A 13,931-nucleotide genomic window follows, 5' to 3' on the forward strand; every position below is an offset into this window, starting at 1 on the left:
GAGGCTGAGGCTCAAATGACAAGAGTTCATGGCAATACTAAAATCTCAACTATTACATGTTTCTGCCAGAGCTTAAGTTGATCACTGCAGGACATTCCTAAATTTTGTTGAAAGTTACGCATGACATATCCTTTAGAGTCAGTTATCCCATGAGAAAATTTTTATCTTGAAATCTCTAGCTTCTTGGATTAGTCCAAAAATAGATGCAAACAGATTGCTCCCTAAATAATCCTGTTCTGGCAATGTGGAAGGACAGAACCAAGTTCAAAATGCACATATCTCAGGGGTATCTTCTACTGACGCAGTATCCAATTTCAAGCAAACAAAAAGACAAAGCAAGCTAACCTCTTGGTTTAAGTAACACTGAAAGGAGTTAGAAAAATACACTCTGAGTTTTAAGATGGTGTAGAGGTCCAGGATTGTTTTTTTAAATGACATATGGATGATCTGCCAGTAAGGGTCTAAATCACAGCCATTCTGCTAGCAGAAGTAACAGCAACCATAAGACCTCTCTTCAACTTCTGGACACATTTCACTTTATAGAAAAGGAGAAGAAAGCACAATCTTATCAAATGATTTTTCAATTAGGGATGTTAATACCAAATTTAAACATCACTAAACAGGAGTATTCTTACACTGTAGGAGGGATGGAGAAGTAAAGATTCAGTCTCTTCAGAAATCACCCAGTCTCAGAAAGGGGAAGCAGGTAAGGAAGTAAGAAAACCTTCCTGTTCTAGAGACAGAAGACAGGACACCTTGATAGAAAAACTACTTTATTTACAGGAGGACCAATGAAATCTACAGTGTTTTCATAGCTTGAAAATCACTGTGGTTAGAGAACTCTGAAAAAGCTTCTTTATCAACCTTTCTGATGAAAGAATCCGAAAGGTAAGTAGCAAAGATCCTGGAAAGCAGCAGGTTGTCTTTGGGCTCTCAGAAGGGGGAAAAGCCCCTCCAGTCAGTATTTTTTTGAAATTGATTTCTAAAGCAATGAGATTGAAACTCTGGGATGTCCTTAGAAATCAAAAGGGAAATTCTAGAGCAAGTTCTCTTCCACACACTCTAGGAACCTCCTAAACTGTTTTCCTCTTTGCTGTACTGTATTTCCAGAAGACATCCAGTAAGTTTTGTACTGAGAAGTATCTTCCATCTGTTGACCCTCCATGACCCAACCCACTGCAGGAAAGGCAGCATTTTGCCATGCTCCATTACAAGGAGACTCCTGTAAGTTGTATTTATAAATGCCAGTGGCTTTAATTCAGAAATACTTTTGAGGTTGACTGATACTAGAAAACACTGATGATGCTCTGGATTGGTTCACAGAACCATATTACAGAGGCAGTGAAGAATGAAGCTACCTTCTTTAGAAGTTCCAGGAACTACATAAAATTATCATGAAGTATGTGAAGCTGCATACACATTAATTAGGATTGAAATCAAGCTGCCAGAAAAGAAAGACCAGATTGGATCAACATGTGAGAGAGCAGATATTTGTGGAGCAGCTTGATCAAGTAAAGAGAGCCCAGTTTCACTAGTTCAACATTACTGAAGGGCTGTACCGACAGTTAAGTCACTCAAGGCTCTAACAGTAGCCCATACAGTGTTCAGAGGAAGGAAGCTCGCATGTATCAACATCGTTTTTGGGATGCGTGTGCTTCTGTAAAGAAGCTATGGCCTTTAGCATTAATGACCCTTTTCTCAATCACCACCATTCTTTTGTACGTTTCATGTTTTTATGGGGTTGTCCACATTGTTCATGGAAGTGATCCAGTAACAGTGACAGAAGCAAGCAGGAAGAATTAAGTATCCCAAGTGGCAATTGGGAAAGCTGAAGGAATACTCTGCTGTATTTATTGCCTTTCCTGGCCTGGTATAAGCCCTCTGAGCTGCAGCAAGCTGAGATTACCCTGCTGATGAGAGAACTCTGGCTGTACTGAACACTCAAAGAAACCACCCCTTGCATAGGTCAAAAAGTTTAACACTTTGAAGTCATGAATCATTTCCATCTTACCCTTCTCTATGGCAGACTACGCAGAACTAGGAGTAACCCCACTGGTATTGTTTTTCAGGAACTTGAGCTCTGATGAGTTTTCCCCATAAATACTGCAGACCAAGAACATACATGATAATGCAAAGGACACACTAATGGATGATAAGGAAGAAAAGGAGGTGCTTAATCTAATTCTACAGTACCCTGAGAATTGTGTGCCTTGTGGTGATGTATGAGGATAGTCTATTCCCTGATCCTCTGCTTTATGCCTAAAAATGGGTGCTGTATCTTTAAGGTGGGTGCAGAGGAGGAGGGAGCCTTGGGCTCTTCAGGGTTTTTTTTCAAAGCCTCACTCCCCCAGGTGTCCAGGGTGCCTCGGGGTCTGTTTATTTTGCTCGGCTACCTTGATTTTTCTGTTAGCCCAGGCAAGAAGTTTTTTCCCTTTCCCTGGCCTTGGACAAGCTGCAGCAGCAATCCTTTGGCACCTTTTCCAAGGTAAACTGGACAGTTAGTTTAATTCTGAGACCAGAGATAACAGGACCTGCAGGACAGGAGTCAGTCAGGACCAGCAGGAGTAGAGGGGCCACTCTGTCTCAGCCCCAGACCTCAGAAAACCTGAGCCAGTGAGAGAAAGCACACCAACCCCACCCTTTTCATCTGCTGTGAAGAGGGGACCAATGTCAGAGAGTCAGGTTCCCACCTGTTTGCCCAAACTGTTGTTTGAATCTCCTGGTTTTTAGGTGGTTTTTTTTTCCCTGAGAGAGGAGCTGCTATCTTCTACCAGTAGGTAGGTAGGTGGCGAGCCGGTGGTTTGTTTTTTTTTTTCCCTGGCATTTTGGGCGTTTTGTTCTAGTGTGTGTGGGGGGGTGAGGTCTGACAGTTTAATATCTAGCATTTATTTACCTTTTTCCCATTGGGCATTCCGTTTTGTCAATAAACGGTTGAGGTGGTTTTTTCTCACTTTCATCCACTAGTATTCATTTCCTATTGGCTGAAAGGGATCGTTGGAACCGTTTTTAAAGGAGGTGACTCATTCCAGAGTGTTTTCTCCTGAACTGGTCTCTAAACTGAGGCATTGTGTTACAAGCATCATCAAAAAGATACGTCTCTGCATGTACAGGGAATAAGAGAAAGCAACCCCAGGCTGTAACCTTGTTAAAGGGCAAATGGACAAGACTTCCAAAGCAGAGTTTTCACCTTCATATTTGAGAATGATCCTGTCACCTCAGAACAAGTCATGCTAAACTCCTTGTTCTTTTATTCCAATTTGGAGCAGTCAGATACGTATGTGTATCCCTGGTCCTAGGCAAGTCAGAAATTTTGCTACAATACTTAAAGCTTTCTTAAAACCATCTGTTTTACTGAACAGTTGAATGGATCTATAGGCAGAGTGACTGGTGCACTCTGATGTGCATGTAAACCTACAAATGCTGTACATTATAGATAGGCAGCTATAAGCTCTAGGAAAAAATACCAGAAGACACCATGCAAATTAGAAGTCGGATTTAATGACTGTTCCATCTTTTAAAAGCTCTTTTAATCACTAGAGTTCTCACAGGCACAGATTAAAGAAGGAAATCAATAAAGAAGGGCATCCCAGTATACAGCTGCTATGCATCTTGCCAACAGCTCTATGAAGAAAAGGTTTCTTGCAGGATCATAGATGAATCTAACAGATTGTCAAATTTCAGCTGTCCTCCATGAAGTTTAAATAAAGTCTAACCAACTACATCGAACAAAGACCCCAGGCTGCTACTGGCGTTAGTATGCCAATACGGCATCATATACTTCTAGAGATTATTTTATAGATCTATAGATGTATACAAATGAAAAAAAAAATATAGGTTTCTATCTATTCATAATCCCAAAACTGGTAAGATTTTCTAGGCTGCTGCGCAGCTGCAAACTAATACTCCAAAACGTTCCTGCTCATTTTAAGTCCTATACATGACAGGACCCTCAAAAGTCAGCCCCCTAAAATGGATTTGTCTGTCTTTCAATTCAGCACTACAAATTACTCCTAGTCAAACTGAAAATACTGGGTGTGTAATCAATCCCAGCCCTTGCCTATGCTTTTGCAGGATGAGTCTTATCCCTGGCTCTGCAGCAATATAAGCTCAGAATTCTCAAAAATCAAAGGAAGATTTCGGAACAAGGGAAAAGAAAGGGGAGAGGGTGCACTAGAAAAGGAGAGATATTGGAGTAGCTATGTGAATTTTTTTTTAAATTTAATAGTTTAATAACCCGTAATACCAAGCATGTGAACAAAGAGTCTTCAGAGACAGAGATGTAAGGTAAAGTATACACTTACATCAGTTGCATTTTCCATGAAAGAGAAGTCCACAGTGTTGCCAAAAAGATTATGATAAAAGAACAACCCAATTTCTCATCAGAAAGAGAAAAAAAAAATAGAAACTACACATTATTTCTGACACAAAAACTGAACTCTCCATTAGAGAGATATTTTAGAATAAAGTTTCATGCTTAGATTTAACACCAGACAGCCATTGTGCCACACAAAGGAGTAATATTATCTAAAAATATCAAAGGTTACTTCCTACCTAGGTGAAATAAAAAAAGGACCTGAATCCATTTAGAAGACTTTTTTTCCCTAAACTCAGAAAAATAAAAGGCCATGGAAACCATGCTTTCAAGAGCTTGTGAGCAAGTAAAAAACTGAATTCTCTAAGTCTGCTGCAATTGGCAAGTTAAAGCATATTTAGGTTAACCAATATAATTTCTGGTTAGAACAACTTTGCTATCAAGACAGAAATTTGTACCGACTCATATCTCTGTACCAGTGCCAGTAACTTCATGATCAGTGGCAGCTCTCAATAGCTGGTTTCTGTTCTGCCTGCTTTACGCTATCCTCAGGGAAAGCTCCAAACACACTCCTGTTGCTCTCAAAGGCATGCAGCAGTCACCATTCCCCAAAAGGTCCCACACAACTCAGTGCAGCAGCCAGGGCAGCAGCACTGTTCTCATATGCTCTTCAAAGGAGCATAACATTCATGACAAACTGCAAGCACACAAAACTGAAGTCATCCAACACAGAAATTGCTATCAATGGAAAGGGTTCAGAAACCAGTGGGTCTTAGGAGTATAGAAGTAACACAAGACAGATGAAATCAAGTCAGAAATGCAGTAATATAGCTGGAAATAAAAAGATCTCAACTGTAAACCAGAGGGTTATCAGTTGAAAGTGACAAAAGAGGAGAAGGAATTAGATCTATCGGACCAGCACTGGCATCAACAAGAGGAACCCAAGAAAAAGGAAGAAGTATTTTTTTGTTCAGATGGTAAATTCTTCCTTCCTCTAAACAAGAGCCTCTTGAAACATCAACAAGAATAAATTGTCTGTATGTAAGATAGAACAACACAAGCTGAATTAAGAAAAGGCTTTTTCAGGAAACAGGAAGACTGGGCAACATCTTTAATATAGGAAACTGTAAGAATTTAACTTCTAAATTTATCAAAATAAAAGCTGAAATACTACAGGACTGCTGTCTATAAATGTGTAGCATAAACACCCACCAGAACAAAAACAGACTGAGCAGCAACACAGTAAACTTGCCACAACTAAAGATCAGAAAATAAGTTATTAGGTGTCAGAGGACAGATGTTAACAACCTTGCAGTTACTCAAATTATCAGAAATGTTATTATCTGAAAGAGCACATAAGGGCCTACCAAGTCAAGTCCTGTAGAATACATAACTAAAAAGTTTCCCAGTTTTTGGGAAACTATACCTGTAAAATTCAGTTCAAAGTTCTCTCTAAAAAAAAACCTGTTACTCCTTCAGAGTCCCATCTAGTAAATCTTGGAAATCAAAATTACCAAATTCAGCCATGGCATAAGCAACTAGTCAACCAAACTCCTAACCTTAAATAGGTGAGAAAGAGATAACTGAAGTTTTAACTGCAATATAATGACCAAGATGGTGAAGTCCCGAATTTTGTTTTGTTAATGGACTCGCCTCTCCCCTGTATTTTTTCTAGTGACCCTCCAAGTTTCCTGCTCTGGTAGAGAAGTAAAAACCAATACACAGGCCTCCATTTGCCAAGAAACTGCCTGAATTTATAGCGTAAGTGAAATAAATTATCTAAATAACTGAGGTATGTTCTATCATCCATTACAACCTTAAATATCAAGTGATTTTAGGTGAGGGTTAGAAGCATGACAATACCTTCCAATAGAAGCAAGACTATTCTTACTTTGGGGACTGGACTTACAAGCTCATTTTGACAGCAGTTAGTAATTTGAGCAATTGAAGACCTCAACTTCTGTTCCAAAAGAAATCCAGTAAAAGGAAATGTTTTTTTTGGGAGAGATTTCAGTTATGTGTTTTGGGGAAGCTTATTGGTTTGTCTTTTTAAAATGTTCCAGTGCTTTTACACAGGTACTGAAAACAAACCTTTAAAGTGTAGAGGTTACTGAACATAACAAAAAGTTTACGTGTAAAAGGTAAGAATGGTATAGGTTATTTCATTTCTGTAAGTATCATACTCATTTCTTCTCAGTTATGCAAGTGGGCCTCGCAAAGATCACTTTCTTTGTTTCATATTATACACTAATAAAATAAACATTATTTGTAACAAAAAGGTAGGAATAGGGTACACTCTGACACTTTAAATCTGCAGTCTGCCAGAGTGACCTAGCAAGAGCTGATTTAAAAAATACCTCTAGCTAAAGATATCTCTAATGTATTAAGATTTTGAATGTGATAATTCTATTTACATACAATTTGATATTTCATTTGAATTCTTCTTCAACGGTAACCATGCAACAGGTAAGTATCTACAAAGCTATGGTTCCACTGTAGTTTAAACAAAACAGGTTTTTTGTAAAAGTTGGTTCTATTAGCTAATAAAACCTATCTACTTTCAGATGTCATTCTATTAAACAGAACTGGAGCACATAAAATGTTACCATGGCAGCACTTTCTTCCTAAATTTTAAATTAACAAACTCTCATAAAACATATATTACACTATAAGGATCATCTGTTAGCAAGCACATATACTTCACTGCTTTGAATCTTACCTAGAAATCTCTGCTTGGGAATTCTTCTCTCCGTCAACTGTAAATGGTGATGCTCCAGTTAATAATTCATACATAAGAACACCAACACTCCACCAATCAACAGCCTAGAGAACAACAATAATTATGTATGTTATGATACACTGAAGTAAAATTGTTAACAAAGGAAGGAACAAAACAATTCTCTTAGAAAGCAACTAGCATAAGAAGAACCTACCTATCAATACAAAGGCAAAATGGGATACAATGAAGAATAAACAACTGTTGTACTGATTGAAGGTATTTCCTGTGATAAATTAATTTTATATTGAAATCTTTCCACTTAGCTTCTTCAACTTATTTCTCAATCTGAACTCTTTACACTGACTACTCAAGCTCCTTTTGTTTTCCTGCCAGATTTTTATTTTTACCATTGTCATGTGATATGAATTCTAATACGCACTCAAAATAAGAGGAACTTAAGGCTTGCTAAGAAGTAGTGGAACTTGAACTTTCACGAGATTGAGAATGAAATTAAAGAATGTTCAAAAAGCACAGTTTAAGATCACAGGCCACAGTTAATCCAGGCACCTAAAAATGCTACGGAATCATAGAATAGTTTGGATTGGAAGGGACCTTAAATACCATCTTGTTCCAACTTCCTGCAATGGACAAGGACACCTTCCATTAAATCTGGTTGCTCAGAGCCCCGTTCAATCCAGCCTTGAACATTTTCAGGTACGGAGCATTCACAACTTCTCTGAGCAACCTGTTCCAGTACCTCATCAGCCTCACAGTAAAGAATTTCATCCTAATATCTAATCTAAATATCTCCTCTTTCAGTTTAAAGCCATTCCCCCTTGTCCTGTCACTACATGCCCTTGTAAAAAGTCTCTCTCCATCTTGTAGGCTCCTTTCAGGTACTGGAACGTTGCAATTAGGCCTTCTCCAGGCTGAACAATTCCAATTGTCTCAGCCTTTCCTTATAGGAGAGGATCCCTCTCATCACTTTAGTGCCCCTTCTCTGGACTTGCTTCAACAGGTCCATGTCCTTCCTGTGCAGAGAACTCCAGAGCTGGATGCAGCACTCCAGCTGGGGTCTCAACAGAACAGAGCAGAGGGGCAGAATCCCCTCCCTCACCCTGCTGACCACGCTGCTTTGGATGCAGCCCAGGACACGTTTGCCTCTCTGGGCTGTGAGTGCACATGGCTGGGTCATGTCCAGCCTCTCATTCACCAGCACCCCCAGGTCCTTCTCAGCAGGGCTGCTCTGATCTGTTCATCCCCAGCCTGCGTTGATATCAGGGATTGCCCTCACCCAGGTGCAGCACCTTGCACTAGGTCTTGTTAAAACTCCTAAGATTTGCATGGCCTCTTCTTGAGCTTATCCAGGTCCCTCTAGATGGCATTCAATTTTTGGTTGTTGTCAACAACAACAACTTTTTAATGTTTAATTATCTGGACCACTATTTGTCTATTTAGGATCCTGAAATTTTTCACTTAGGTAGTATCTGCTTCTGTCAGGTATTCCGAACCAGAGAGATTTTTAAGGAACCTGCTTAAAAGCACAGTTCTTTCCTGTTATTAAACCTGTGACATTTCCAACCTTGAACACAGTTTCAGCCAGTTCATGTTTCACCTCTTTGCTGGTTCACTCAGGCAGAGCTTTCAGAAAAAACCATGTCTCCAACATGCTACTGTTGCAATGGATCATGGGTAAAACAGTGGTTTTGTTTGCTAAAGAACTTTACTAAGGATCTAGCATGAGCCTTGTTACTCCCACTTTGACAGTTTACTGCATTTTGGTTCCTGCTACTTCCCCTGCTATCCATTTTGCATGTGCAGCTCCAGACGGCACAGGCACTGTTCAATCATGGTCATCCAGTGCCACCACTGCACCTCATGGGCCTTAGAGAGATGGACTGTGGTAACACATGGGATATTTGGCTTCTCATATACTCATCATATTATTCATATCTCTCATAACTTAAAAAATATTTCTCTCTTTCAAAAGGAAGGATGCTACTATGAATAATAAAGGAAGCAGTTTAGTCCTTTCAATGAAATTAATTACAGGTGTTTGACCTTCTCAGGTTCACAGCCATGAAATCTGAAAATCAATGAAACTTCTGCTTTACTTGTGTTGGCAATATTAACACAATACAGGAAGACAGCTAGTGAAATCATGACAATCACCACATATTTTATTTGGTTTTGCTTCAAAATATACAGAATCTGATTTCTGATATATTCAGCCAAGAGTGTCTAGAACTCGCTGAAGAGGTCTCTGCACTGTTACTAATTATCTTTACAAATACATAATTCTCAGAGAAAATCCCAAAGAATTTCTTCTTGGCATGTGTTTTTCCAAAAGAAAAGGAGGATTTGCAGAATCAGAAATCAAACTTTAAAAAAATAAATACTGAAATACTAGAGCAAGTCCTTAAGACAAACACTGCAATCATCTAGAAGAGATTACAGATGATAAATACTGACTAATGAGAGCACAGCATACTAAAGCAATCTTGTTTTCTCTTTTTGTAAGGTCTTTGAGTTGCTAGATATGCAGTAAGTATAAAATACACTAAAAACCTTCTAAAATGACGATACATGACACTGCCAATGCTAAGGTAGTGAGCGTGTGGTGTAAACAACTAACATCACACACATAACTGCAAAATCACCCCTATCGATCAGCTAACATTCACCATCAAACTGTGAAGCTATTCGTTATAAAACACCGTATGACTCTGCACAACATCTGATGGAAGTATCAGAGAGAACCAAAGGTAACAGAAGAGAGATTCCTCTTCAAGTCAGCAACAAGACTGAATTTGTAAGCTTTGAGAAGCCAGAATCATAATTCAACATGACTGAGAAATCTGAGAGATGCTCTGGAGGTGGAATGACTAAATTAAGAGAGTGCAGGAAGAAGCTTCAATACGCAAGTTTAAATTCCATTTTTAATAGCAACTGGGCAATCAGTATAGTAGAAAAAGACAAAGAGGTTATAGTGGAATTCAAGGTAGATGTGAAAAGACAAAGCACACTTTATTTTATGTGTAGTAGAAGAATCAGGGAGGTCATTCTGCTATACTTCAAACTGCCAAATCCCAGCTGTGCCCACTACAATGCTCCCTAACTGAAGGTAAACTCAGACCAAAAGAGACACAGAATGCATAGAGAAGAAAAAGAAAGAACTTTCTCGGGCAAAAGTCAGACTTTTCCAGTTCTTAGACCAGAACCACAATCAACTACATTCCATGATCCACAACAGAAAGACAAGTCAACTCAGTCTACAGCAAAAAACCACATAGATTCAATATTCTCCAAAACTACCAAGTATAGTGAGCAATCAGAATAAATTATCTAGGAATATTGTAGAATTATTTTGGAGAATAGGGTTTTTTGTTTGTTTTAAAAATAATCTGTTAATTGTTGTTGTCTTGATCTTGTCTATCAATTACTGACACTTTACTGTGTAATAAAACTTGAGTCGCAAGCCAAACAATTAATTTTTACAATATGAGAACACTTTTAACATTAATAACTCATCCCATACCTCAGTAAGTATAACAGATTTCTCTGATGTCCAATTTAACATGTATATCAGAATTAGCCACAAACCAGTCACTTTCCACTCTGAACTAGTTTTTCATGCAAAGGCAAATAAGTGTCAACTAAGTTTATTGTCCCACAGCATGTTTAGAACAAATTTTGAACAGAACAAAAATAAGCCTCAATACCTTTATAAACATGCCCTTTACCTCAGATCAGAAAAGGAAAATACATCAACAGACAACTGAATACACAGGAAATAATCTATTTTAGGACAACCTAAAACAACACATACTCAAATAAGACAACATCATATTTTACAAAAACCACCCAAACTGAGCAACATGTTGACTGAAGAATTAGTTTATTTTCAGTAATAAACTCAGAACATACCTTATCATGTCCTGTGTCTCCCCCTCTTACAATATCTGGAGCCATATATTCTATTGTTCCACAGAAGGAATATGCTCTCTCGTTCTAGAAAAAAAAGTAAAATTTACATCAAACAACTATATTATACAAATGATATGGGACAGATATGGCTAACAGTTCCGAAATGCTGGCAGCAATTCTTCTCCAAATAGCTCAGAACTGCTAGCTAAATAATATTCCATCATATGTAGAGATGTATCACATAATGCTACAGAATATTTAGTCTTCTATGAAAAAATAAAATGTCATAAGTCTGTGTTGCAATCTAAGATAAACACACAAAAATTAATCTACTAGTATTTAAAAAAAACTCTCCCGTAAGTCTAAAATGATTTATACATTTCAGAATTACACAAGATTCCCCAAATAACATAGATATACATTCTGAAGGCTGCAATACCAGTGCTCTAGATAACAAATGAAACTTTTCATTAAAAAGGGAATTTCTTTGTAAGATGTACAATTTGACTAAATTGGATACAAGATCCTTTGGGTTCCCCATATTTAGGAATTTGTTATGACCTCTAGAAAAGTTGTTTTCTTTCATAACAAACACATATATAAAAAACAACATTATCTCAAGAAGACACTTGGAGAGAGACAAGACAGAAAGGGAAAGGCAGACAGTGTTGTAAATTCAATTTTATTCTATGCACTGAATTATTCTCTTGACTATGTTCAAAACTAAGCTGCTTTCACAGGCATGTATAATTGTTCCCTGGTAGCGATTTACCTTTGAGGTCAACATGAGGTCATGCTGTACCTTGCTAATGACGAAAGCACATGTGTTTGGGCCATGCAACATTGTTCCTCCCTTATCCTTCATGCTTCTAGCATTTTGGGGAGAGATCCTGATAGGTCCTTTAAAGAAGAGTGTTCAAAAAAGCAAATATTTCAAAAGTCAGGTTTTACATTTGTAGATTCAGATTTGGAGTTTAAAACAGGTGCTATATAAGAGACTACACTAACGAGAAGAAGCTTCTAAAAGTAGAAATAGTGCTCTGTGCTACCCTAAGGCATAAAAGTTAAACAGTCCAGCAGCATATTATTAAACTGTATTTCTTAAAATACATATACTGTGACTGGTTTTTTGGGATGAAATTCTGAGTTCAAAATAGTTATAAGGCCTCATTTTGTTCAAATATTAACTTGAAATATTAACTTCTGAGACAAAACCATATAATAATGAACTTTTCATGATTCCACTTTCTTTTGACACAACTATTGTTTCTCTCTGATAATCTTTTCCAGAACCTGTTATCCTAAGGAATATAATGTGATAAAAAGCATAAACAAAGAAAAATTATCAGAAATCCCTAGCCCTCCATCAGCCAGTCTAAACCTACTCAATATCTCTGTTCTTTTTTCCTTCAGCTGGGAGGGAGGGAGGAAGAATGGGGAAAAGGAAGGGGAGTGGAAAACGCAGAAAGAAACTGTTCTTCACTCGCTACCTCTCCAAAGAGTAAAGATAATGCAGCCAAAGTGAGATATCAAGATGACTGTCTGAAAGCAAAGCACTCTGACTCCACCACAGATTAACACAGACTTGCCTTCATAAGATACTGTAGAAAGTCCTGACTTCAAAACAGTTGAAGTCATAAAATCCAGATACTTCTTTGTTAGAAACCTCTGTTTATGTTGTGGTTTATTAAGTTACAGGCTTCATCAATTACATCTAGCTGTTACTTAAAAAACACAGGTTTTGCAGTGTGAAATTTCACTAGGAACACTTCGGTAAATTTGCCACTGTTAAATATGCCTCTTACAGGAAGTCATTAATAGTTTCCTCTGTTATGCACTACACGTGGGTTTAAAACCATTTTCAAAGAATGTTATCTCCAATAACAGTTTTATTTTCTGTCATTTTCTGGTCTCTTGGGTACATGAGAGACAAGGATATAGTGGACAGAGTCCAGCAAAAAGAACCATAAATATGATTTAGGGAACCTTTGAGGAAAGGCTGAGAAAGCTGGGACTGTTTCACCTGAAGAGGTGAACCTGAAAGCTCAGGGAGATCTCATCAAAGTACAAAAACGCCTGAAGGAAGTATGCAAAGAAGAGGGAGCAAGGCTCTTTTCAATGGTGCCTAGAGACAAGACCAGAGGAGGAAACACTTTTTTACTGTGAGGGGGACTGAGTGCTGGCACAGGCTGGCCATGAAGGTTGTGGAGTATCCCTCCTTGTAGATATTCAAAAGGCTTCCTGTGGGCAACCAGCTCCAGGTGACTGTATTTGTGCGGGGGGTTGGGCAAGATGACTTCCAGCAACCCCTTCCACTCTGTGATTCTGTCACAAAATGTCACTGAAAGCTGTATTTCAACATTCATTTGTGAAACCACAACCAAATCCTATTTTGTACCCCCTCCACATTTACATTTCAGCATAATTTCTGAATGTTTATGCAATAACATATCTTTTAGTAAAGGTAAACAAAGTGGCTACTCAAACCAGTTAGCTGCTTAAGAGAGCAACAACTTGTCTTGAAGCCACAGAGAATTTTGTTACGAGTTCTTGAATAGTGATAGATACATTCACATGGACAGCCAAGCACTTCATTTTGTTAAGCCATCTTGCTATTAAATTAGAAAATCACGTTATATTTCCCTATTATTTTACCTTCGAGATGAACAACACACTGACACAGGGGCTGTCCCAGTATATATTACCAGACTGTTTCTAATAAATACTGTAGTACTACACACAGGGTAGATATATAAATTTCCCCACACCAGCTACAGCAATATTAAAGAAGATGGTGTACTGCATTGCTTCCTAGTTCCCTGCTATCATTCTGACTGATCTAAGCAGCCTAGTGAATTGCAACTGCTTTAACTTGCCAGGGCAGTTTCAGTACATCTCCAGATAACTTATTTTAACATCCCATTTTCATTTTCCTTCATCAAAAAAAAGAAAGGGCACCGGGCAGCTTTCATG

General features: G+C 38.2%; 1 protein-coding gene and 1 pseudogene across 6 annotated transcripts in view; both read right to left on the bottom strand.

The window, feature by feature from the left end:
* RPS6KA5 (ribosomal protein S6 kinase A5) overlaps positions 1–13,931 on the bottom strand; it is a 76,027-nt gene that overhangs the window by 21,062 nt on the left and 41,034 nt on the right. For 4 of the 6 annotated variants that reach the window (XM_042047135.1, XM_042047136.1, XM_042047139.1 and 1 more), the window contains 2 exons: positions 10,959–11,042; positions 7,032–7,135 (listed from right to left, as the gene is read on the bottom strand). In XM_042047135.1, coding sequence (XP_041903069.1) covers positions 7,032–7,135; positions 10,959–11,042 — 188 coding nt within the window. Of the gene's footprint in view, positions 1–7,031; positions 7,136–10,958; positions 11,043–11,730; positions 11,859–13,931 lie in introns of all 6 variants that reach the window. The other 2 variants (XM_042047138.1, XM_042047137.1) reach the window with 2 other exon arrangements.
* LOC121674123 lies at positions 7,945–9,194 on the bottom strand (annotated as a pseudogene).

This window comes from Corvus kubaryi, unplaced genomic scaffold (genome assembly GCF_017639235.1).
Source record: "Corvus kubaryi isolate FWS band 111438036 unplaced genomic scaffold, C.kubaryi_AGA036_p1.0 66, whole genome shotgun sequence".
Taxonomy (NCBI): Eukaryota; Metazoa; Chordata; class Aves; order Passeriformes; family Corvidae; genus Corvus; species Corvus kubaryi.